This window comes from Sapajus apella, unplaced genomic scaffold (genome assembly GCF_009761245.1).
Source record: "Sapajus apella isolate SASKATOON/1434 unplaced genomic scaffold, GSC_monkey_1.0 scaffold16, whole genome shotgun sequence".
NCBI lineage: Eukaryota > Metazoa > Chordata > Mammalia > Primates > Cebidae > Sapajus > Sapajus apella.
Window position 1 is genome coordinate 23,342,935 of NW_022436956.1, and position 27,596 is coordinate 23,370,530.

General features: G+C 38.9%; 1 protein-coding gene across 1 annotated transcript in view; it reads right to left on the reverse strand.

Moving 5' to 3' along the window:
* Positions 1-27,596, reverse strand: part of SIK2 (salt inducible kinase 2) — a 120,824-nt gene that overhangs the window by 34,097 nt on the left and 59,131 nt on the right. Inside the window, exon 4 of the mRNA XM_032285610.1 lies at positions 3,505-3,666. Within this exon, the coding sequence (XP_032141501.1) occupies positions 3,505-3,666 (162 nt within the window). The remainder of the gene's footprint in view (positions 1-3,504; positions 3,667-27,596) is intronic.

Genomic DNA, 27,596 nt, shown 5'->3' on the forward strand with positions numbered 1-27,596 from the left:
TGTGTGTGTGTGTGTGTGTGTGTGTGTGTGTGTGTGTGTGTGTGTGTCTACTTGTAAGGAATGGAAGCAGGGACACTAAATGTATAACCATAGAATGACAGAACCCAAAATTCAATTAGTGAGTGAGTACCCCTTTAGGAAGAAGTGACACAGAATGCTTGGAAATGACAACATGGTGCAGTGGGAGAAGAACAGATACTGTAATCAGAGACCTCGGTTTGAATTCGAGGTCTGCTACTTATTATCTGTGTCAACCTTGGCCAACTGTTTAATCTTTTTGCATCTCAGCTTTCTCATCTAGTAACTGGCAATAGCTAAGCAGCTCCCAAGGTTGCTGTGAAGATGAAATTAAGTATCTAGCAGAATGCCTGAAAACAGTGAGGGCTCAATCAAATGTGAGCCATCACACTATCTTCACCAGAGAGAACAACTTCACCAATCAGAATTTTTACCTGACTTCTATATAATTAGAAGGACTTGAAGATTAGATACTAAAAAATGAAAATAAACAGAAAAGACAAAACTAAAACCTAAGATATCACACAATGACATTAAAAACACTGATTTGACCCACCTATATTTTATGCCAGAATTATAATAAACATACTATAGCCAGGCAAAACTTGGTTATAACATTAAAGCAATATCCTGTGTTTTTTGTTTGCAAGTTTTTTTGGTGTCTTACTTTGACATTTTCTTTTGAGATGTTAGTGACAGCACTTTGTAATTCTATAGCATATGATTTACACACCTATAACGTTTCCCTGCCTAAAAAAACTCCTAGAAAACATGCACACATATGTTTACTGCAGCACTATTTACAATACCAAAGACTTGGAACCAACCCAAACGCCTATCAATGATAGACTGGATAAAGAAAATGTGGCACATATACACCATGGAATACTATGCAGCCACGAAAAAGGATGAGTTCATGTCCCTTGCAGGGATATAGATAAAGCTGGAAACCAACACCCTCTGCAAACCAACTCAGGAACAGAAAACCAAACACCACATTCTCACTCATAAGTGCGAGTTGAGCAAAGAGAACACATGGACACAGGGAGGGGAACATCACATACCAGGGCCTGTTGGGGGGGTGAGGAAGATTAAAACATAGATGACGGGTTGATAGGAGCAGCAAACCACCCTGGCACATGTATACCTATGCACATTCAGCACATGTAATTCAGAACTTAAAAAAAAAGAAAAAGGGAAAAAAAGGGAAATGCTTCTCTTGGGGAAGAAACAAAAACAAAAACAAAAAACCTCCCAGGACTCCTTTGAGCTATTGTTTCGGTAAATATTTTGTTTTGGTAATAAGGGAATATAAAGGTGAAGCAGGAGTTTCCCCCTTTTTTCTACAGAGCTAAGGACTAAAAAAAAGAAAAAAAAAAAAAAAAAAAAAGAAAGAAAGAAAGACCTTCTCTGTAAAAGAGAATTTTAGGGCAGCTGATGCTTTCAAGGAGGAGTAAACGTAATAGCCCAGTTCATTACAGAAGGTTGGCAAAAAAGAGTGAAATGAATGACACCAAATGGGCGGGCCAAAAGAAGAGGAAGGGAAAAAACCAAATGAAACAAATGGGAGTGAACACACATAAACTATGAAAGTATTCTAATTTTGTGCATCACATTTTCACAACAAAAATGACAAATCGATACAAATCTTTATATACACACACACACACAGAGGCAAATGAAAATATAACAAATTAACTTAGAAAACACTTTGTCTTATTCAGGCAATCCCTTTAGAAAAAAAAAAATCATAGGCTACAGAATGGAAAGTCCATTACATATCCTGTAACATATGTAATATTGACATTTAAAATAAGTAAGTATTATTTACCTTCCCCAAATTTCCCAAGACTAAAAACTAATGGCACAGAAACAAATCAGTTCAATGTAAAAACATGAGGGTTTACCTTATATTTTATACCACAATACAGCAAACCGAGGAAGCTACTTTGTCTCTAAACTTATTGAGTTGAATGAGTATCTAACCGAACAAGTCAATTAATAATTTCTTGGTCAGCTCCTGTCATCTGGATGTCTCCCTGCTCTTCTTTAACAAGATTAGAACAAAACACCACCACGTGTAACTTTGTTAAGCTTTTAAGCCATGCTCTTTCTCTTCTTCAAAACCCAAGTCAAACAAAATCTCCTTTACATACCTTCAACCTCTACTGCTGCTGCTCTAGTTCAGACTCATGTTTTCTTAAATGGACTACTGCACTAGATTGCTTATTAGTCTTCCTGTCTTCAACCTAACCCACATCTCCCACCTATCTTTAACTCTGCTGCCAGAGACATATTTCTGACATGTAAATCTAATCATGTTATCCCAATTCCACTTCCCCTCCATCCATGTCTTATAATTTTCAGTAGGCTAGCCTCCCCATTACCTACATAATAAACTCTAAAATCTCTGACATGGCATTCAAGATGTTTCATATTGTGGTCTTTACCTATCTGCTCCCCCTGTATTAATACTGCATGCCTACAGATTTTATATTTAACCAATTTTGAATTTACAGTTCCACACCATTCCAATCTCAGTCTACCTGCCTGCAACATTCTGCTTCTGTTTCTGTTTATCTTCCTGAGAAGTTTCTCTAACTTAACTTTCAGGTCTAAGTTCAAATAATTCCTTCTCTGTGAAGCTTCTCTGACTCTTCAGGTGGACTGCTATTCCCTCATCTAAACTCCCACTGCGGTTTGTATATACTTTTAAAATTGCATCTATCATACTGTGTTTTCTCAGCTTTATTAAAGTATAATTGACAAAAATTGTATATATTCGAGGTGTACAACACATTATTTTAATATATGGATATGTTGTGAAATTATTTCCACGTATCATATTATACTTAACCTAGCACAGTACTTGATACATATCTATTGAGTGAATGAGAGTTTCGACTATGTAAATAAAGAAACTCAGAATGTAAAATAAAAAATTTTACAATTGTGAAAAGGCTATGAGAAAACAAGCAAACTAATCTCTACCAAACTCAGTTTTCATGTTATAAATCAAAACCCTATTGTATCAGAGCAAGGCAAAGTGCTTTTCTATCTCAAATATTTCTCATTCTACTTCCATCACTTCCTTTGTGTTTTCTCTGCTTCTGGCTGTAGCCATCAATCATAATGAGAGGAGCAGGCCAGAACACCAGCAACCACATTGCTCCTCCACCCGTCCTTTCTCCAATCACTCTGACACTCACAAATGTAGCCTCTTCCAGCAGAGCCCCCAGACCCTGCCAATGGAATGTGGACACATCAGACCCCAGATATCGCTGTGACACTGTGTATATTAATAATGAACTTATTCCCTTACTTTTAATTACACACAGAACTAAGGAAATGAATAAAATGGACTTTGAGAAAGCCTGATGTTATCAGGTAGAAATGCTGCTGAATCTGCGCCTGCAGGTCTGTTTCTGCACACTGAGTGCAGTGGCTCACATCTGATTGTGTTAGAGCCAGTTGTGTCCCAGTTACCTGCTATTTTGATATTCATGTTGTTATCCAGCAGGAGATTTTCAGCTTTGAGGTCACGGTGCACAACCTTCCGACCATGACAATAATCAACAGCAGACAGGATTTGCCAGAATTTTCTCCTCGCTTCAGACTCATTTAGCCGGCCATGATTAGCAAGATAGTCTGTAAATGAAGACAGGATTAAGAATTAGTCACCAAAATAAAATAACTCCACCATTAGTAGTCAGGAAATTTTTTTCCTCAAAAAGCTTTTTTTTTTTTTTTTTTTTTTAATAAACAGTAATTATCAATAAAGTAATATGGTGCTTTCCTAGTTTCTTGTCTTTGGAGAAATATTTCCAATCATATTTCACTGGAGTCCAAATAAATGGTGAGCAGCATAATATTCACAGTACAACTCAAAGTGATTTTTTAAATGTCTAGGTACTCTATTTGGTGAAAAGTTTATTATTTCACACGTAAAAAAATAAAATTCATGTAAAACAGAGGAAATGAATGAATTCTCTGACATCTCGTCACACAAAAGACCTTTTCTGAAACACTGTTTTCATGTAATTATTCGACAAACCACCTGTAACACAAGATATGGTGATACCTGGAAGTAGTTCAAATAATTTACAACCTGTTCTGTTGGAAGGAATTCTCATCTGCCCAAGAACATGCAGACTTGTTCTCTAAACCAAACACTGTCATGACAACCTGTCTCCAAACTGTAAGACAAATATATTTTTCAAAATACACTATCTTTATGCAATGTTATAATCTTTATTAAAGCAGCTTACCTGAACATTAATTCTACATAACTATATACACGAATTCAATAAAACTAAACATTACCACTCATTAAAATTTCAACCAAAGATCTGAAAGTCCTCTGAAATTATCTTTTGATCAACACAAAGAAGTATCAAGACAAATCTTGAAAGACTTTTAAATGTAGCATAACTGTCCTAACTAGGGAACTGTATGAATGACTCAATATTCCCAGTCTTGTACATCTTTTCTGCTTTAGTGTTTACTAGCTTACTATTTTTTAAATTCCCTGACTTTGGCCCATGCCTTTCTTAATATTTACTATAATTTTTAATTTATTTTAGTTTTTCGTGACAGAGTGTTGCTCTGTCACCTAGGCTGGAGTGCAGTGGTACGATCTTGGCTCACTGCAACCTCTGCTTCCTAGGTTCAAGCAATTCTCATGCCTCAGCCTTCCAAGTAACTGGAACTAAAGGTACACACCACCACACCTGGCTAATTTTTATATTTTTAGTAGAGATAGGGTTTCACCATGTTGGCCAGGCTGGTCTCAAACTCCTGACCTCAGGTGATCTGCCTGCCTTGGCCTCCCAAAATGCTGGGATTACAGGTGTGAGCCACCTATTTACTATAATATTAATATTCACATAATACTTTACAGTTTACAAAGGATGTTCATATCACAATGTCTTATTTCATCTTCCTAAACCCCTCTATGATAACTATTACTCAATTCCCATTTTATAGATGAGAAAGCTGACAATCAGAGGGATTAAGTAATCTGGCTGAATTTGTACAACTGGTGACTGAATAGTCAATCTGGGGCTGGAAATATTTGACATACTTTTTTTTTAAATTATATTAACGGTCTTTACCAGGCTTCTGTTGAAATCCTAACAATCTTTTCATTTTATTTGTTTATTTTTGATTCAGGGTCTTGCTCTGTTGCCCAGGCTGGAGTATGGTGGCACAATTATGGCTCACCTCAACTTCAATCTCCTGGGCTCAATCGATCCTTCCACCAAAGCCTCCCGAGTAGCTGGGACTACAGATGCATGCCACTACATCTGGCTAATTATTAATATATGGAAAGAGACCCCGAACTACTGACTACAAAATGAGTCCTGGGAAGCACAATGGAATCTATAGTTACTGTTTTTTGAAGCTATCAGTGCATACTGGGAGTACCACAGGCAAGGGGAAAGAAAAACTTTGAAATGTGGCATCAGAAAAGTCACTGTCTGAAAAACAAAGGCATGGTATATCTGAACCCAAAATTACCACGTAAAGCCAGAGTCATTACATATCAGTAAATGTATAACACGGAGTGTGAGAAAAATGACAACATCCAAATTCCTGAGACAAACTATCTAAAGAGGTGGCACTTTCACTCTTCAGGTGAAAATCTCAGCAGGCATTCCAGTCTATCTATTATCTTCCCCATGCTTTATGATTTCTGCAATGTAGGCATCCCTGAAAACTGTAACATCTGCTGAGAAATCAGTAATAGAAGTAAGTGAGCCAGAAACCTGTGGCTGCAAATAAAATTAGTTTAGGCATACATCACCCACTTTGAGGAACACAATCCAAGCTCAAGTTAATGCACAAAGTCTTGGAGTTAACATACAAAAAGCACTCTCATGTTTCAGATTAAAAACCTTATTTATGGCTGGGCGCCATGGCTCATGCCTGTAATCCTAGTACTTTGGAAGGCCAAGGTGGGTGGATCCCCTGAGGTCAGGAGTTCAAAACCAGTCTGGGTAACATGGTGAAACCCCGTCTCTACTAAATATACAAAAATTAGCTGGGTGTGGTGGTGGGCACTTGTAATCCCAGCTACTCAGGAGACAGGCAGGAGAATCGCTTGAATCTGGGAGGTGGAGGTTGCAGTGAGCCGAGATGGTACTACTGCAATCCAGCCTGGGCGACAGAGCAACTCTGTCTCAAGAAAAAAACCAACTTTATTTATGATTACAGAACAAACTTATGAATGTAATAGCAATTGTCTGTACTAATTGCTTATGCGTTTATTTTTGAGAGCTTGTTTGGAGGTTCTAGAAGGGGAATGCAGCTACTCATATACCCTTGACCAAAAACCGGTCCTCTATTGGGGGTGGTCATCCTCTTTGACAGAGTGTGCAGCTTTGGGAGGGATGCACATGGAGGGGTGAGGAAGGAAGGGGAGGCCCACCTAGCCAGCCAGATCAGCCAAATCAACCCTGGTGATCAATGGGGTGACAGATGTTGCAGCCAGATCACCCTCATATTTGCTTATGTATGCATTTTTGATGAATAAATACAGGTTTTAGAAAATTCTTGTTTCCTATGTTTCTGTTTGTTCTGATTGTTAAGCAAAATGTAATTTTATGTTTGTTAACTTTAATAATGAAAACTTTTAAGGTTATATTTTGTATGTCAACATCCCCTCCAGTTTTGCTTTTCTGGTAATTGATTTTCATTGCCTTTTACAAAAATCATGGTCTGCAACAGACTAATTTAAACTCAATACTGACAGTTTGATAGTTTGAGAAATACTAGTACAGGCAAGGTAAACAGGCCATTACAATGCACTGTGATGAAAGTTAGCACAGGGAGAACTGCCTAATAAATACATTATTACACAGATATCTTTTAAAATTTTCTAATTTTTTATTATGAAAGTTTTGTACATACATAAAATTATATTAAATAGTATAATAAATCATCCAAATTCAAGTTATCAACATTTTGCCATACTTGTTTCATTTATCCTTTTTTCTCATGCAACATAAGGCAAATTTTGGCATCAATTTGTTTCACCCTAAATACTTTTCTATGTATCTCTTAAAAATAACATTTTCTTATATAAGTGCAATATAATTATCAAACCTAACATAATTAATATTAGGTTTTACAGTTCCCTAATATCATCTAATATCCCTAATCTAATATCTAGTCTGAATTTAAATCCCCGTAGTTGGCTTGTTTGAATCAGGATGTAAACCAAGATGAGCATTTTATATTCGTTTATTTTGTCTCTGGAGCCCTTTTACTCTGGAACAGCACCCTTACTCTTACCCTCCCCCTTTTTCCTATGCCACTGACTTGAAGAAACTGGGTTGGTAATCCTATATTCTGGATTTTTCCTTTCCTTCCTCACATTACTGTTTAACTTATTCTTCAGTCTCCTATAGTTTCTATAAAAAACTGAATAGATTCAGGCTTAATATCTTTTGGGAGTGGCAGGAATACATCACAGGTACATCTATGAGGAGGAATATAACATCTGGTTCTAGTGCTAAGATTAGTCAGTAAGTACTAGGAATGAGAGTCTGATCCTTGCATTAAAGATTCTTATCAGTCTTTCTCCTAATATCATGGTTCTCAAACTCCGATGATTGTCAGAACTGTCAGAGGGTTTGTTAACACACAGCTTACTGGGACCTACCCTTAGAGTTCCTGACATGGTTGGTTTTGGAAAGAGCCTGAGATTTTGTATTTTTTTAAAAGAAGTATCCAGGTCGTGTTTAAGATGCTAGAACAGGGGCCAGACTTTGAGAACCACAGCACTAACAGTTTTAGTATTCATTGGTGGCTGTTACATGAATCAATGATTTCATTAAGGGTTGCGAAATTGTGATTTTCCAATGGATTCCTGCCACACTTATTAGGGAAAATTTTTCTTAGAGAAGTATTTTTTCTTGTCAATCAGAGTTGTTATTCTGAGAAACAACTTTGATATGTAGGGATAATGAATGCTAAATTCCCCTTCTTTAGGTACCAATTTTCAAAGTAAGGAGTTGGCACACTAGCAACTTCCAACAATGACCATCAAGATTTGTGTGTGTATGTTTGTTTGTTTTTTGAGATGGAGTCTTGCTCTGTTGCCCAGGCTGGAGTGCAGTGGTGTGATCTCGACTCACTGCAACCTCTACCTCCCAGGTTCAAGTGATTCTCCTGCCTCAGCCTCCAAACTAGCTGGGATGACAGGTGCGTGCCACCATGCCTGGCTAATTTTTATATTTTTAGTAGAGATGGGTTTCACCATGTTGGCCAGGCTGGTCTTGAACTCCTGACCTCAAGTGATCCACCTGCCTTGGCCTCCCAAAGTGCTGGAATTAGAGGTGTGAGCCATCGCACCCAGCCTGTGTGTTTGTTTTATTTTCCAGCCTTCTTTTCTCTTTCTTTCACGATTCAAGCAACATAATAAACAACTACAAAGGAGTATGAGACCAGTCTAGGCAACACGGTAAAGTAACGTTTCTAAGAAAATAAACTATTACCTTCATGTGGCTGATCTTTGATCTGCTTTATTCTTAGCTGAATGATGTTGGTTTTTTTTCATAATCTTCTCATTTAGTGACTGTTTGAGGGTGCCTTTCGTCACCCTAGTCAATGCCACTCTGGCACTGGGCCTTTTGCTCACAGACCTTACTGAAAGTCTAATGAAAATGATACCGTACATACATATGCACATATACAATTTAGTATATAACTTAAAGGAGGTCTATAAAATCTTAGGTTTAATACCAGGTTAAGAAACTCTGCCCTGGGAGATTTCATTCATTCCTTGGAATTTTTATAATAATCTCCAGATATGCCAATGACATTTGATCTTTCAATAGTTACCTAATTACATATTTATACAGATTTTCTTTCTGCCACTTTTATGTTATCAAGACAGAGCTCATCTTTCTTTTTGTAAACTTCATTACCACCTTTTAAGTCACTATAACTATCATCTTACAGTCAGTCAACCTCAAAAATTCAAGAGTCATCTTCTATTAACTCTGAAGGCTGATGTCCCAACAAGCATATTTCAAGTTATACAGATTAAAGTTATCTATAATTAATCAATGCTTTCAGTCTGTACTTATAGATAAGTACATTTCATAGCATAGTGCCTGACACATAATAAATGCTCAATAAATGTTAGTTGCTATCATCATCGTCATCAGTGCTTAGTGGCATCTCTTCTATTCCCCCAGGGATAAGAGGCAGCCTTCCCAGTATTTTATCAAAGAAGTCTGGAAACCCATACAGCTGAGTTCCCTCAAGTCTCAGGGGTGTGAGAATCTTTGCATGATTACCTTTAAGCCTCATTTCTTCAGTCAGAAATTATTAGCATTCCTCAAACATGGAGCTGTATAATAGCACAAAAGATTAATAATTTATGCAATGAAATATTTAATGTTATGTTAAAAGGATTTAATTTGTAATTTCATCAATTTGTAATTTGGGAGTAAAGTAAAAAGGTTGATGCCAATTTAATATTTTATGCTTGAAGAATTTTTTTTTTAATCTCAATTAAATCCTGGTAAGAGTTTCCTAACTCACAAATCTGCAGACTTCACAATTCTAGTTACTATATTTGAAGAAAAACAGTGTTTTCAGGAATATCACCACTATGAACGATTAAGCTCCAATAAGGTAATCAAAACTGGCTCATTTGCTCTCTTCAAAATATTCTAAAGAGCTATTATTTTCAATCTTCAAATTTAACTCTATACTCATCTTTTCCTCTAACAGTTCTTTCTTGTAATCAGTATGAAAATGTTACTATAAAAAAAAAAACAACCCTCTTTTTTTTTTGAGACAGCCAATTTTTGTATTTTTAGTAGAGACGAGGTTTCACCATGTTGGCCAGGCTAGTCTTGAACTCCTGACCTCATGATCTACCTGCTAAAGTGTTGGGAGAACAGGCATGAGCCACCGAACCTGGCCAAAAAAACCCTTCTTATTGTAGATCAGGACTTCAATCTTGACAGCTCAGCTTGTGCTGGTTCTTGCTAATCACTCTTGGAATATTACTAAGAAAGGAAGGCCCATTAGATGAAATAATCTAAACTGTTTTTAGCAAATTAATATATGTACTACTTGACATGTGAACACTAGTAGAAAGTGGATTAGGTGTCTAATGTGTATTAATTAGGATTATGTGGGTTACCTAATTTTAAATATTATAGTAGTTTATAATATTAAACTTTTAACCTCGAGACATATTTATTAATATAAAACTACAGATTGTAAAACATTTTGCTTTTCTCTGTTTGTTTTTATAAGCACATAATCATTTCAAATTGTGTGTTTGACAAAAATTAAGGAAATTGTTGCTTGTGGTATACTCTGGCAATTTAATTGTGCTTTCAGCAATTTCCCTACATTAGACTGTTCGCATCTGTTAGATTCTGAATCAGTTTTTCAAGCTATGTGCAACTACTGAAGCAAACCATGGTCTTCTGAGAAGTACAATGAGTTTTTAGTTACATAGTGTAAAGTTAATTTTTTAGTTTCTATTTTTTTTTTTTTTTTGAGACAGAGTTTTGCTCTTGTTGCCCAGGCTGGAGTGCAATAGCCTGATCTTAGCTCACTGCAACCTCCGCCTCCCGGGTTCAAGTGATTCTCCTGCCTCAGCCTCCTGAGTAGCTGGGATTACAGGCCTGCGCAACCACATCTGGCTAATTTTGTATTTTTAGTAGAGATGGGGTTTCCCCATGTTGGTCAGGCTGGTCTCCAACTCCCCACTTCAGGTGATCCACCTGCCTCGGCCTCCCAAAGTGCTGGGATTATAGGAGTGAGCTGCTGCGCCTGACCAGTTTAAAGTTTTAAAGGTTATTCACAATTGACTTTCATGACTGTATGTTCAAGTTTTCAACAATAAATAAAGGCAAATACAGTCAAACTTTTCTAAAATTATTTATAATCCCTACCTAGAAGCCACTAGATTGTACTACATGATGACAGTAACAGGTATCAAACAGATGACTTCAAAAAATTTTCACATCTTTAATAAAAACACATAAGTAAAATACATTTCTAGATTTCTTTCTATCTAGGAAGATTTCAAAATATAGTAGAAATAAATTCTAGAGTCAGAAAAGCCTGGTTTTGAACCGAGGCTCTATTCTTCACTGTTGTGTCACCTTGGGTAAGTTATTCAGGACTTGGGTTACTGATTTCTCAGTAAAAAAAAAAACACCCAAGTTTTGTTTTTGGTGGGAGAGTCATACCTTAAATTGCTCTGCACATGAACTATAACTTGATGGCAAAGAACGCTTAAAGGGGGTTTTATTCCACATCATCCTACTGGCTTCTGCCCATACATAGCAATTTCTTTGTCCTGTCATGAAAGAAATATGCTGTCTGCAGCATCAAATAAGAGCCTAGTACTTACAACATAAAATGTACATTAGGAAAAAATTTAAAATTCTAATTTTGAAATGTTTAATAGGGCAAATCAACATATATGATAAACATTTACAAAAAACCGTAATTTTTTTTGCCATTTTCCATACATATAAATAGATCTTTAAAAACCCCTAAATATCTCAGGCGATCAGAATAAAATCAATTACATAACAGTGATGAACACAGTAGCACAGGACTCAGGGCCCTCAACTGTTTTGACTTTTTTCAGGTCAATCTCAAAGCACAGTGTTTTCTCCCTCATGGAATCAAATTAAGGAATAAAGTTACACTATTTGAGTTTGAAGAACAAACTCCATTCGACAATATTTGAGTGACTTCTTTGTGTCTCTCATGATGCTTGGCACTTTGCTTTCATGAAACTTCTCTGAGTGGAGAAAAAGACAATGAATACGAAGACAAACATTACAATTTCAGGGGGCAATACATGCTAAAGGTCCAGGGATGATTAACTAGAAAGTAACTGGGTGAAGCCACTGTAGACATGGCAATCCTGAAAGGCTTCTTTTTGAAGGTACAATTTCAACTGGGAGAAAAGCATTCTAAAAAAAGGTGCAGCACATTCACAAAGCTGAAAGGAGACCATGACGAAACTGAGGAAGTGAAAGTCAAACTAAGCAAGGATTTCTAGGCCTAACAACAGGTCTATATCTTAAAATATTGATAGTCACTGAAGGGCTTTAAGTAGGTGACAGACCTAATCTAATTTACATTTCTAAAAAGCATTGAAAAATAATATGAAACTGTGAACTCATGTTAATAAGCTGTATAGTCCCATTAAGCAAAAATTAAAACAAAATATTTAAGCACCTCTATGACAATGGTCCTAAATGCTAACATGGAACCAGAAGGCAATAAAATTCAGTCCCTAATGTAAACAAATACATACAAGAAAAGAAGATTAAATAGTCAAAACTTTAGGCCAGGCATGGTGGCTCAAGCCTATAATCCCAGCACTTTGAGAGGCCGGGGCCAGCAGATCACCTGAGGTCAGGAGTTTGAGACTAGCCTGGCCAACATGGTGAAACCCTGTCTCTATTAAAAACACACAAAAAATTAGCCAGGTGTGGTGGCATATGCCTGTAATCCCAGCCACTCAGGAGGCAGAAGCAGGAGAACCGCATGAACCTGGGAGGTGGAGGTTGCAGTGAGCTGAGACCATGCCACTGTACTCCAGCCTGGGTGGCAGAGTAAGATTCCATCTCAAAACAAAACAGAACAAAAACAAAAACAAAAACACCCTACTTTAATCAGTACTTCAAGACAATAATAGAAGAGATGTCATGAGGCAATACTGGCTTACAGACACGATGAGATACTGTCTGAAACATCAAAACTCTCAATATAATTCCAGAACAATAGCTGGGTTTTCTTACTGACTTCAGCATATGTAGTAACATTTCATTAACTATCACAGAGCTGGTTTTTAGGCAATAATTTAAAAAAATAATAATAGCTGAATAGCCTGGGAAAGTGCAAGAGTCACATTTAATATTACCAGATTATGATGATGTCATCTGGATGGTATTGAACATTCCAGACAATTCCCCAAATAGGTACTTTCATCCCACCTATTTTTATCATTTCTCCAGGACCTCAAAGTCTGTTGTGAATTATTTCTAAGTGATGACTATGACTGGACTGACAAGTGAGTCACTCTAAGCTGAACTACTGATGTTATGTGCTATTTACTCAATTTATGGTAGTGTTATAATAATATTTATAAAAGCAATCTGGTCACACTTCTAACACATTCTTTACACAGATAAATACATCCAGATAGCTATTTTGATATGCAATTATTTCTTAAGAAGGAAAGAAATGTAGTCTAAAGAACAGACTATGATTTACCAAACCATTCAATTTTTAGGAATTAGGATTCAAATGTCAAATTTGGAGAGTAAGATATTGATGAAGGAAGCAGATTTGTTAATTTTAACATTTTGGTTTCCGTACAGAAGTACTCTAAAGATACCTACATTTTTAGCAAATATTTGAGATCTAAGACATCATCATTCATTCATAAATCAAAGGGCAAACATATCTCTTTTACTTCTTTCCTTCAGTTCTTCAGGTCAAAGAATAAAAAACAATGAAGCCAAGCTGGATGGTTCATTCAGAAATGTGCTCAACATCACTAATTCTTAGAGAAATGCAAATCAAAACCACAATGAGAGAACATCTCACAACAGTCAGAATGGCTATTAGAAAGTCAATAAAGAACAGATGTTGGCAAGGTTGTGGAGAAAAGGGAATGCTTATATACTGCTGGTGGGAATAAAAATTAGTTCAGCCACTGTGGGAAGCAGTTTGGAGATTTCTCAAAGAAGGTAAAACAGAATTACTGTTCAGCCCAGCAATCCCATGACTGGGTATATGCCCAAAGGAATGTAAATCATTTTACCAGAAAGACATACGCATGCTTATGTTATTACACACTATTCACAATAGCAGAGACCTGGAATCAACCTAAATGCCCATCAATGGTCGTCTGGTTAAAGACAGCATAATACATATACACCATAAAATACTACACAGCCATAAAAAGGAGGAAATACTACCCTTTGCAGCAACATAGATGCAGCTGAAAGCCATTATCCTAAGTGAATTAAAGCAGAAACCGAAAACCAAAAACTGCATGGTCTCAGTTACAAGTAGGAGTTAAATATTGAGTACACAGGGACACAAAGAAGGGAACAAAGACAGCGGGGTGAGAGTGGAGGGCAGGACGAGGGTGAGGGTTGAAAGACAGCCTATTTGGTACATGCTTACTACCTGGGTGACAAAATAATTTGTACACCAAACCCCAGCAACATAAAATTTACCCATGTAAAAAACCTGCACAGGTACTCGCTTGAACCTAACATAAAAATTGGAAGAAAGAAAAAAAAAAATGGCATTGGAAACCCAACAATATAGATTAAGCTGTGTTGAGCAGGAACAATTTTTCAATGAAGCTTTCTCGATACAGTTAGCTAACTAGTAAATCAAAGTTCTTGGGAAAACAAGTTCATGAAAAGTTAAGCCCTAGTTTATTAGCTAGTGGCTTGACTATGATGTGTTTACTGAGGTCCCACAGAGTAAATAATAATGACATGGTGAAGTCATTTGTCAGAGAAAAGAAGACAGCAGTGAAAGGGAAGGGCTAGCTGCAAAAACCAAAACTATCTGCTCACCTACTTAGAAATCAAAGAGGATGCTTAATTCAGTGATGAACTGAAAGGATTGAAATGCTGCTGTGGTACGTTGCTGTTCCCATTTCTTCACTCCCTGCCCATAAGAAATTTATCCATGCCATTTGTCATGTGACTTTGCAATGCCTCCCAATAGAATAGGTGGCACATATCCCTGCCTTGTTGCTTCTGGTCTTGGTCATGGAGAATGTGTGTGCTTTGATTTCATCTCCTACGTTTCTATCATCTACCGTGAAAAAAGCATATGCAGAATAAGGGACATGAGGAGTAGATCTGAACCCAATTATATAGCCTGTAATGGAGTCACCCTAAATGACTCATAGACAAAGAATATCTGTTGATGTAAGCCACTAAATTTTTGGGGCTGTTTGTTATGTAACATGATCACAGGAGAGGCCAGGTACGGTGGCTCATGCCTGTAATCCCAACACTTTGGGAGGCCAAGGTGGGTGGATCACCTGAGGTCAGGAGGTTGAGACCAGCCTGGCCAACATGGTGAAACCCCCTCTCTACTAAAAATACAATAACTAGCTGGGTGAGGTGGCGTGTGCCTGTGATCCCAGCTACTTAGAAGGCTGAGGCAGGAGAATCACTTGACTTGGGAAGCAGAGGTTGCAGTGAGCCAAGATTGTGCCACTGCACTCCAGCCTGGGCGATAGAACAAGACTCTGTGTCAAAAAATAAATTAAAAAAATATTATCACAGTAGAAATATAACTGGTATACAATTTCTAATATTGGAAAAAAGTTTACTCAGCTATAAAACTCACAAATGTACAAAGACATCTTTTGAACACTTTTGCTACACAATTTATGATTGTGACATTTTGTGTTCCCTAACTATTATACATGTATTATTTTTACACATCTGGATGACATCTTTAGATATTAAGACCAACCTGACTGGCCTTAAAAAACATTTGGTTGGGAACTATTCATGCAGACTATATTAATTATTAGCCCCATTAAGTAAGACGATGTAGAAAAGACTAGTCTCAAGTTTCCCCTCAGAAAGAAGTCACTCGAGCACTTTTTCCAAGCCAGTTCACCCACCAGACTTACCCACTGCTTCCTATCTCCAACTTCAATACTGAGAAAGGGGGACAATTGTGTAGGCATGGTTCTGAAGAATCATATGATCCAATACCAGAAATACAGGCGATAAAAGAGACAGAGGGGTTAGGTATGGCTAACTCCTAAATCAAGGGAGCAATAAAAGAAAGAAGATAGCTCCACAACAACATGGACTAATGTTAAAAACACTGGGCTCTGTTCTCAGCTCCCAGGCCATCACTGAGTCTTTGTAGGCCTGTTTCTGAATATAATTCTATAACCTCTAAGGATGCTTTTTTTTTTTGACGGAGTCTCACTCTGTTGCCGGGACTGGAGTGCAGTGGTGTGATCTTGGATCACTGCAACCTCCATCTCACGGGTTCAAGTGATTTCCCTGCCTCAGACTCCTGAGTAGCTGGGATTACAGGCGCATGCCACCATGCCTGGCTAATTTCTGTATTTTTAGTAGAGATGGGGTTCTGCCATGTTGGCTGAGCTCAGGTGATGCACTGGTCTTGACCTCCCGAATGCTGGGATTATAGGCATGAGCCTCTCAGATGCTTTTTAATTCAACATTAATACTTCAGTGGTTATCAGTTTTATATAAAAATGTGACTTCAAATATTCTTTTGGCTTATTTTTGTCTCATCTCTTATCCTATAATTTCTAGTACAAAAATTCTGAGAGTACTTGTTTTAAGACTGGAGAGAAGTTAGATGCATGGAATGGCAACTCTGAAATTGCTTCTCATTCAGCAGTGAGGCTGAAAGGACAACATCCTAAATAGAAAATATCTGACTGCTAGAAGCCAGAACAGAACAAATCTAAGAAACCCACAGTAAAATTAAAGGTAAACGGCTCCAGTTGGGCAGTATTCAGGGATCTAACATTGGCAGAAGAGCCTGGATCTCCACCGCGATAGTTTCAGAAAACAAGACCGGACATTTCACAAAGCTGGTACTAATGTGCCAAAACAGGAGTACTCAGAGTTGCAGAAATACAATCAAATGACAGAATGGCTATTAAACTTTGTGGCCATGTAGCTATTTAATAAATGTTTCTTTCAACAACAGAAAAAGAAACTGACAATGCTTCTAAAACTTGTTGGTTCTAAGAACTTAGTGATAATGACCCTGACTAACAGAGAAACAGGTATAGTCTTGAGCAAGGTTCTCTTCTGTGGCCTTTAAAAGATTCATATTCAGCAAAAAGATACGACTTCATAGAGTTGGGTTTGCAGATTCAACATTTACATTTAATGATGTCTCCAGGTGGTTTAAGTGGTTAGTCTTGAACCACAGGAATAGTTAACCAGTAAAGAGATTAGCATGGGTTTCCAATCATTATTCTTAGGAAAACCAAATACGCCATGTAATGCTGAAACACAAAGTTTAAAATAAAGGCAAGTTTAAAATATAGACTCAAAAATACAGTTTAGTATCTTTCTCACTAACCCTTATGTTTTGCTAAAGCCAGATTTTAAACGAATAGTGGCCGAATCAAGAGAGTTTAGAAAGTGTCTTACTCTGCGCCCTTTGCTCAAAGCTGGACCTACCAAGGTTAGAAGATGGCTCTAGGACTTGAAAGACATTAAAAGTCCTTATATCCTCTTGAAGGTGTTTCTAAAGATTTCAGAGGAAGGGTTTTCTGACTACCTTGTTGGTGTTTAGTCAGCAGCTTTTTGACAGTCTCTGACCTATCTTTCCAATCAATCTTTTCCACCATCTTCTTCTTTACTCTTCTAGAGGAAGTAAAAAAAATAATTTAATGATAAATTCATCTTGCTTTCTAAGAATTAAAACATGCTCAATCTACTCACTATTTAACTATCCAATTATTATGGGGTTGTTAATCAAAAGTAAATTATGATCTAGAAGCAGCTTCTCTGCTCCTTCTCAAATCTGTCTGGTTTGGCCCACCTGCCTCCACTCCTACCTCCACTGTGATCCAGAAGTCCTACAAGGTGTCCACCTCTGGCCCCCAGGCCTTCAGTAGCTGCTCCTCCACGAGCTTGAACTTCTCCTGGTGGCAGCAGCAGCAGCTTCCCAGCTGGCCTGGGTGCCAGCTTAGGTCTGAGTGGAGGCTATGCTGGGGTCAGTGGTATGGGGGGCAACACAGCCAACATGGTGAACCAGAACCTGTTGAGCTCCTTTAAGCTGAAAGTGGACCCCAACATCCAGGTCGTGTGCACTCAGGAGAAGGAGCAGATCAAGACCCTCAACAAGAAGTCTGCCTCCTTCGTCAACAAGGTGTGGTTCCTGGAGCAGCAGAACAAGGCACTTGAGACCAAGTGGAGCTTCCTGCAGCACCAGAAGATGGCTGGGAGCAACATGGATGAGACATTCGAAAGCCACATCAACAATCTTCAGTGGCAGCTAGACACTCTGGGTCAGAGAAGCTGAAGCTGGAGGTGGAGCTTGGCGATATGCAGGGGCAGCTGGAGGACTTCAAGAATAAGTAGGAGGATGAGATCAACAAACATACAGAGATGGAAAATGAATTTATCTTCAACAAGAAAGATGTGGATGAAGATGAACAAGGCAGAGCTGGAGTCTTGCCTGGAAGGGTTGACTGATGAGATCAACTTCCTCAAGCAGCTGTAGGAAGAGGAGATCCAGGAGCTGCAGTCCCAGATCTTGGACACATTTATGGTTCTGTCTATTGACAACAGCTGCTCTCTGGGCATGGACAGCATCATCACTAAGGTCTGTGCCCAGTATGAGGACATCTCCAACCACAGCCAGGCCAAAGCTGAGAGCATGTACCAGATCAAATATGAGGAGCTGCGGAAGCTGCCTGGGAAGCACTGGGATGACGTGCATTGCATAAAGACAGAGATCTCAGAGATTACCTGGAACATCAGCTGACTCAAGGTTGAGGGTGAGGGCCTCACAGACCAGAGGGCTTCCCTGGAGGCTGTCATCATAGATGGTGAGCAGGATGTGGGGAGCTGGCTGTTAAGCCTGCCAACGCCAAGCTGGTGGAGTTGGAGGCCGCCCTACAATGGGCCAATCAGGACATGGTGGGGGAGCTACATGAGGACCAAGTGCTCATGAACATCAACCGAGCCCTAGGCATCGAGATCACTACCTGCTGCAAACTGCTTTAGAACAGGGAGAACTGGCTGGAGTCTGAAATGCAGAATATGAGTGTCTATAGGAAGACCACCAGTAGCTACTCAGGTGGGCTGAGCTGGGCCTACAGGGGCCTCACAAGCTCTGGTCTCAACTATGGCCTGGGCTCCAGCTTTGATTATGATGGAATTCTGGCTCCTTCAGCTGCCCCAGATCCTCCAGGGGCCTGATTGTGAAGATGATCAAGATCTGTGTTGGAAAGCTGGTATCTGAGTCCTCTGATGTCCTGTCCAAGTGAACAGCTATGGCAGCCCCTCCCTGCCTACCCTCTCCTGTGGCTGTGCCAGAGCCTGTGGGGGAGGCAGCTGTGCAGGGGAGCATAAGGAACAGGAGACCCACCTGAGGCTCAGCCCTATCCTTCAGCCCTCTTGGAGGAGTTTATTGCCTGCAGTACTCACTCTTGCCCATTCCCCCAACTAAAAACTAGTTCAATTATTTTTTTCCAAAATAAAGCCCCAGCTAGCTCTGCCAACCATCAAAAAAGAAAAAAATATGATTCTTTTATAATTTTGATCATACACTTAGGCCTGTTAGAACTGCATAAATCCAAGAGGAGCTAAAGCCTTGCAGAAATTCTGAACTTTCTCTATTTTAAAGTTCATCATGTACTAATATTACCAACAGTTCAAACAGATTACCTTATGTGCTATTCAAATATTTTGTGGACCATTAAACTTTTATATAAATAAGGGTGTCTATTAACCAGACAAGTTGGAAAAAGCCAGTGAAATATGTCAATGCCTTTGATTTGATTCTTTGAAATATGCAGGATTGAGCAATCAGTGCCACTATGGATTTATAATTCACACGCAGTGAGTTTAAAATTTAATTATGCAGATGTATGACAAATATTTCATTCACAGTATTTTAAACTACTATAATTAGGTTGCAGCTTGTGCCATGAATGGCACAGAGTTTAATCAAATATGGGCATCCCCATACCTCATAGATTAAAGGTGCAAAAATGGAGGATGAAGACAGGCTGATTAATGAGTACAAACCCACCGTTTAAGAGATGAAATGAGACCTAGTGTCAGACAGATCAGTATATATAACTTACAATAATCTAATGTATATATTGACATATACTTACATAATGTGACTATAACTTACAATAATGTGTATAACTTACATAATGTGACTATAACTTACATAATGTGACTATAACTTACAATAACGTGTATAACTTATATAATGTGACTATAACTTACATAATGTGACTATAACTTACAATAATGTGTATAACTTACATAATGTGACTATAACTTACAATAATGTAATGTATAGTTCAAAATACTTGGAAGAGAATACTATAATAGGATGTTTTCAGCAAAAAGACAAATATTTAAGGTGATAGATATTCCAATTACACAAATTTGATCTTTACAAATTATATGAAGATATTATTACATGTACACTGAAAGTATGTACATCTATTACATATCAATGAAACAACTTTAAAAAAAGGTAAAAAAGGTACTTTAGGAGCTGAAAATGTGGAGCAGGGTTTGGAAAGATAGACTACGGTCAACAAGAAAGAGACAAGATCAGAGAGGATGGGAGAGGGTTAAGGAAATGATACATTCAAAAGGCAAATGAAGTTAGGGTCTAAAGGCCGAAAAGTCTAAATACTGGGTAATCTGCCATAGCCAGAATACAGCAAAGGATTAATACCTTAATTGCTTGTTTACCAAGTTTTCCAACTCAGTCTACTAGTACTTTTTTGGTGTGGGAAAACTAACCACCCTCCCACCCTCCTTTCCTGTCTCTCTGTCTCTCTCTGTCTCTCTCTCTCTCTCTCGATGGGGGGTCTCATTATGTTGCCCAGGCTGGATTTGAACTCCTGGGCTGAAGCAATTCTCCTGCCTCAGCCTCCAGCCTCATACCTGATTTTGGGAAAACATTTCTAATTTTAATGTTTAACTTCCATGTAAAATTAGAAATTAGAAATGTTTTCTGATTTCTAATTTTAGATGGAAGATAAAATGAATGCTTTAAAAATAATTTTAATTAAACACAATTCCATAAAGTTGTAACATCTCTACACAGATTAGTAGCAACAATTTTTCTGATGTCAAGTCTCAGATTCTGAGAGACACACTTAGATGCTGAGAGAAATAAATATACACATACAAATGTACTTCCTCTAGCACTCTCACTCTCCCTGTCTCTGTCCAAATTCTTAACTAGTTTAGTTCTATTCTAGTCAAAATGAGATCTGATTGGAAGCATAGAGAAAAAGACCATGTAGGTGAGTCATAATAAAGGAATTAACTGTAATTCGTGTTCTCTTTCAAACTTTCATTTTTATATAGTTCCTTCTTGATTTATCTATCAGCTATTCATTCATTAATAACATACTGGGCACACTGATGTGTAGCCTCAACTATCAGCTATCTACTCACCAACTCCACATGGATGTCTATGATGCCATTCTAATCTTAGAGCTAATCTCCACACCCTTTTTCTCTCTCCACATCCGATCCATCAACAAATCCTTTCAACTCTTAACAATGACATGTCCAGAATCCCATCATTTTTCTTGAATTGCATCAATCCTCTTCTAGTGCAAGTCACCATTATCCCTTGCCTGAACAATTAGAATAGTTTCTTAACTGGTTTTCCTTTCATCTTTGCATCCCTGACTTCCATTCTTGACATAGTAGCCAGAGCAATCTTTAGAAATAGTTGTATCAGTCCTCTGCCAATAATCCTACAATGGCTTCCCACATCACCCAGAGTAAAAGCCAAAGTTGTTATCATGGCCCAATAAGCTCCCATATGACTGGAAACTAAAGACATCTTTAATTTAATCAAAATAGTTAAAAGACTCAAAAATTATAAAATATAATGAAATGTGAGACTGGTCATAGCTCAGAACTAAGGTATGTACTCAAATTTATCAACGGTGACTCCTAAAACCAAACCTTAACCTTTGACAGAGAATCACACAGGTTTGCAAGAACAAATGTGCAAGTTTGCTTAGTGCAACGTTATTTGAAATAGCTCAACCAGAAAACAACTTAAATGTCTATCAATAGAGGAATGGTTACATAAATTGTGGCACATAATCATACTATATGGAATACTGCGAAGCTGCAAAAATGTGATGAACCCCCTAAGCATTTACACGGAAGGATCTCTCTCTCTTTCCTTTGTGCGTGTGCATGTGCATGTACCTGCGCACGCGCACGCGCACGCACACACACACACACACACACACACACACTCTTACTTTAGTAATTCCATACTGAGAGGAGCTTCTGACATATAGCCCTTGCTGTTTCCTCTAAATATCTCCACTCTCCTCATGGTACTAATTCCTGCCTATCCTTCAAGATTCATTTCAGAGTATCTTCTCATTAAGAAAGTCTTTCCTGACTCCTCTGGCTGGGCAGCACATGCACTTAATGTTTGCTGAACAGGATAAATAAAAGAATCTACATTTTCTATATTCTAAAAATTGGCTTGAAACTTCATCCTTAAAATTAATTGTTATCTATTCTCTTCCCCGCAAATCCAATGTAACTTATTTATATGCTACAAGATCTACCACTGATGTTACAACTATGGCCTTTCCCCAGTGATCTTAAACATTACATAGAAATGTGTTGCAGTGGCTGGGCACAGTGGCTCACGCCTGTAATCCCAGCACTTTGAGAGGTCAAGATGGGCAGATCACTTGAGGTCAGGAGTTCCAGACCAGCCTGTCCAACATGATGAAACCCCGTCTCTACTAAAAATACAAAAATTAGCCGGCATGGTGGCGTATGTCTGTAATTCCAACTACCTGGGAGGGTGAGGCAGAAGAATTGCTTGAGCCAGGGAGGTGGAGGTTGCAGTGAGCTGAGATCATGCCACTGCACTCCAGCCTGGGTTTCAGATTGAGACCCTATCTCAAAAATAAATAAAAAAGTAAATGTGCTGCAGTAAAGAACAATTTTTTTCACAGCTTTACTGAGATATACAACATACAATTCACCCATTCAAACTGCACATTTCAATATTTTCTAGTACATTCACAAGGAAAGTAATTTTTTGAAACACTAAACATAGTCTCTGAGTTTGGAAACCATCAATTTGTGATTACTATAAAAGGAAACCCAAAGGTGATTTAAAAAAAAAAAACAAACACTTATTGGCTGTGGCTCATGCCTGTAATCCCAGCACTTTGGAAGGCTGAGGCGGGTGGATCACAAGGTCAGGAGTTTGGAGACCAGCCTGGCCAATATGGTGAAACCCCATCTCTACTAAAAATACAAAAATTAGCTGGATGTGGTGGTAGGCACCTGTGGTCCCAGCTACTAGGGAGGCCAAGGCAGAAGAATCGCTTGGGCGCAGGAGGCAGAGGTTGCAGTGAGCCGAGATTGTGTCACTGCATTCCAGCCTGGGCAGCAGAGCAAGACTCCGTCACAAACAAACAAACAGTTATTCTATCTACATAGTTGGTTAAAAGTATTTCCTTAAGAAAACTAATCTGGGGACTACATTATTAGGTTATGGAAAAGGAATGAAACCAATATTAAACTCAATCTCATCAAATGTTAAAAAGAAGGTCAGGAACAGTGTCTCACGTCTGTAATCCCAGCACTTTGGCAGGCCAAAGTGGGTGGATTGCTTGAGTCCAGGAGTTTGAGACCAGCCTAGCCAACATGGTGAATCCCTATCGCCACTAAAAATACAAAAATTAGCCAGACGTGGTGGTACATGCCTGTAGTTTCAGCTAACTGAGAGGCTGAGGTGGGAGAATTGCTTGAACGTGGAAGGCAGAGGCTGCAGTGAGCTGACATTAGACCACTGCACTCCAGCCTGGGTGACAGAGTGAGACTTTGTCACAAAACAACAACAACAAGAAAACCAACAATAACTATTGATCGATATAATTTTAAAATCTTATATATTTCTCACTAATCCCCATTGTTCTTATTCATAGCTAAATCATCTCCAAAATTTGACTGAAATGCTGGAGACTCCCTTGTCATCACATAGCTTTTAGGATCGGTATTCACTTCTGGCACTGCAAATCAGTTGGCTATTTAGGAATTTTACTGTAATGCTCCTGTTCTCTCAAATAGTATAAAAAGATAATGACTATAGCCAAGCATGATCTCTCAGGACTTTGGGAGGCCGAGGCGGGTGGATCACCTGAGATAGGGAGTTTGAGACCAGCCTGGCCAATATGGTGAAACCGCATCTCTACTAAAAATACAAAAATTAGCCTGTAATCCCAGCTACTCAGGAGGCCAAGGCATGAGAGTTGCTTGAACCTGGGAGGCAGAGGATGCAGTGAGCCAAGATTGCATCACTACACTCCAGCCTGGGCAATAGAGAAAGACTCTGTCGCAAAAAAACAAAACAAAACAAAACAAAACAAAAATATGATGGCTACATCTTGGAACTGTAACACAGAGTGTATATGTCATGACTATTTCTCTGCAAACAATTCTATTTTCATATAATTTTCTGCTCTCTGTTACGATTACTCCCAGGATTTGCTAGTTAGGTATTTCCTAATATTTACACTCAAGTTCCTATTTTTAGCCTGATATGACATCATAAATGTTTAAAAACAGTATGATGAAATTTTAATTGAAGCATCATAAATTTTATTAATCTGATATGAAAACCATGATTTTTCCTAAAACTGAAGAAAAGGAGATTATAACAATGAAGATTTAAGTGTCTAGATTTATTTTAGTGCCACAAAATCAAACAGGAGTACTGAAATTAGAGGTGGTAAAAAGCGGAGATAGCCTTAACTTAATTATACTGCGAAAGTCTGTTGTGGCTAGCAACAGCCTAAACTTACCTTCAGCTTTTACAAACTGTTTCTATGACACACAGTATCTTTTTTTTATCTTTCTGTTACAAATATAAGCACTTGCCAGAAAACAACAAGGGTAGACTTAGGCAATTCACCCTTCCAACCCTACCAAAGATTCCAATAAATTTTATAACGGGTCAGGAAATAACATAGAGAAGCACTACCGTACTCTTAGAAAAGACCTCAGGAGAAAGCACAGAACCTGAAAGGGATTCCAACATCCCTCTGCAACATCAAAATTTAACAGAAATTCTATGGTAACTATGCTTGACTTTATGCTTGTTTTACAAGATGGACTGAAATCTTTCACTGCACCAACATCTCCTTGAGGTTAGGGGGAGGAGGAGACACCAGCCTTTTAAACTTGGAGATTTCAATAGAAAGCACACAAGAGGTCTGCTTCAGCATCATTTGTACTAGCCTTCAACCTGTTCATTTCATGCTAGTGCAGTAGTCATAAACATTCTACAGCTTCTACTGCCTGGAACTCTCCAAGGTTCTGACCCTTAACGGTGGTCTAGTAACAGCGACGCATGGAGAGCCAAAGTCTATGGAAAACAGAACCATAGGTTTAGTGGTTCTGACATTTCTTTTCCGTTTCCCTTCCCCTTCCCTTTTCTTCTTCTTTTTTTTTTTTTTTTTTGAGGCAGGGTCTTGCTCTGCTACCCTGGCTGGAGTGCAGTGGTGCAATCACAGTCACTGCAGCCTTGACCTCCTGGGCTCAAGGTTTAGTAGAGACAAGGTTTCAGTGTCTCTACTTTTCTCTAACCTCAGAAGCAACCCCGCGACTTCCCAGCCCAGTAGCTGGGACTGCAGCATGTGCACACCACCACACCTGGCTAGTTTTTTTTGTGTGTGTGTTTGTGTATAAATATATATACCCCCCCACCTCCCATCCTAGTAGCTGCGACTGCAGCACGCACACACCACCACACCCGGCTACTGTCTGTGTGTATGTATATATATATACACACATATATTTGTATACATGGGTTTTCACCATGTTCCCCAGACTGGTCTTGAACTTCTGACATTTCTAGATGTTGCTTCTAATACCTCCCACCCACTCTGGTCTTATGTGATCATTCCATCCCATCCCTGGTCTCTTATCTCATGGTACCCCTGGTACATCACCAAATCCTATCAAATTCCTATAGCATCTGGATCCATTCCTTTCTTATTTCAACCATTCTCCAAGTCTACTATTTTAGAAGCAGAGTTCACTAGACTGTAGGATTGTGGGAAATATTTAATTTAACCTTGATTTATTTGGTTAGCCACCGTAATTGGAAAAAAAAATATTTCAAATGAGTAAATTCTTAGAATTGTCTTCTCCCTCTCTGAAAGTACTCTAAAGCCCCCAAGCTTCCAAGCTAATGGGGGAAAAGGCAAAGATAAGGGTGACATGATCAGCAGCACTAAGGGTTCTGCTGTTCCAACTTAACCTATCAGAATCAAAGTAGTTAGGCCATCTTAGGTAGAGAAACAAAAGGCAGTGTACAAATGCCCTGACTGCTATTCTATTTCTCTAATGAGAGGGGTGTAGAGGGGTGTGTGTGTGTGTGTGTGTGTGTGTGTGGTGATGCGGGTAGGGGGAAGATAACATTTCAAAAAACTGTCAGAATTAACCCCAAAAGAACACCTGGCTCTTTTCTTTTTTGAGATAAGAGTCTTGCTCTGTTGCCCACGCTGGAGTGCAGTGGCATGATCTCGACTCACTGCAACCTCTGCCTCCCAGGTTCAAGCTGTTCTCCTGCCTCAGCCTCCCTACTTAGCTGAAACTACAGGCATTTGCCACCATGCCTGGCTAATTTTCGTATTTTGAGTAGAGATGGGGTTTTACCATGTTGGTCAGGCTGGTCACGAACTCCTGACCTCAAGTGGTCTGCCTGCCTCGGCCTCCAAAATTGCTGGGATTACAGGCGTGAGCCACCGTGCCCAGCCAAATACCTGGTTCTTATTTCATGCTCTCCCACACTTCAGTCTGCCCACCAGTGTACCTTGCCCCAACCTTTCACTGTAGTGCAAACAGAAAACATGATTTGCCCCCCAAAACTCTGAAAGTCTTTCAAAAATTGTTTCATAGAAAAATACAGAAAAGGACAAGGTTATATGCAGAACTAGGTCAACACTTTAAAAGCTGATTAAAGAGGAGAAATTTTGATTTCATTTCTTAGGAATTTTGCACATACTGGCTGGAAGGTGGAGGGCAGAGGCTTTATGTGCTATTTGGCCCTGGCCCAGGGTTTCCTTCTACTTCCTCCCTGGAAGATGAAGGATGGGGGAGAAGGTAGCCTAATGGTTAGAGCACAGGCTCTGGAGCTTCAAATCCAGTGCTACCACTTACTGGTTGTATGATCTTAGGCAAGCTACTTTTCTGTGCTTTAGTCTCCTCAACTGCAAAACAGAGATAATAATGCGATTCACTGTCTAAGGTTTTTATAAGGATCAAATAGGATTAAACACTTAAAATCTGGAGTGTGGTATCATCCATTTCTGTCAACGCCTACCTTCAAAATATACCCTGAAGCTCTTGCTTCCTACCACCTGCACCTCCTGAGGCCAAGATACCATTGTCTCATGCCTGGACTGTAGCAATGCTCCTAACCAGTCTCTTGTCTCCACTCCACTCTCTTCTCCACACAGAAGTCAGAGTAACCACTGAAAACTGGGTTTTTCCACGTCACTCCTCTGCTCAATGCTCCAAAGGCTTCTAGTCTCACTCAGTATAAAATTCAAAGTCTCTACCATGATCTATTAGACTCAATGTGATCTCAGCCATTCCCTGTCCCTTCCTGTGCCTCACCATGCCTCCCCACATCACCTACCACCCTCTACCACCCACTAGCCTTGGGTTCTGACCTCAAGGCCTTCGTCTGGCTGTTCTCTGTGTTTAGACATCCACATTGCTTTCTTCCTAACTTAATTTCTAACTTTCTTCCTAACTTAA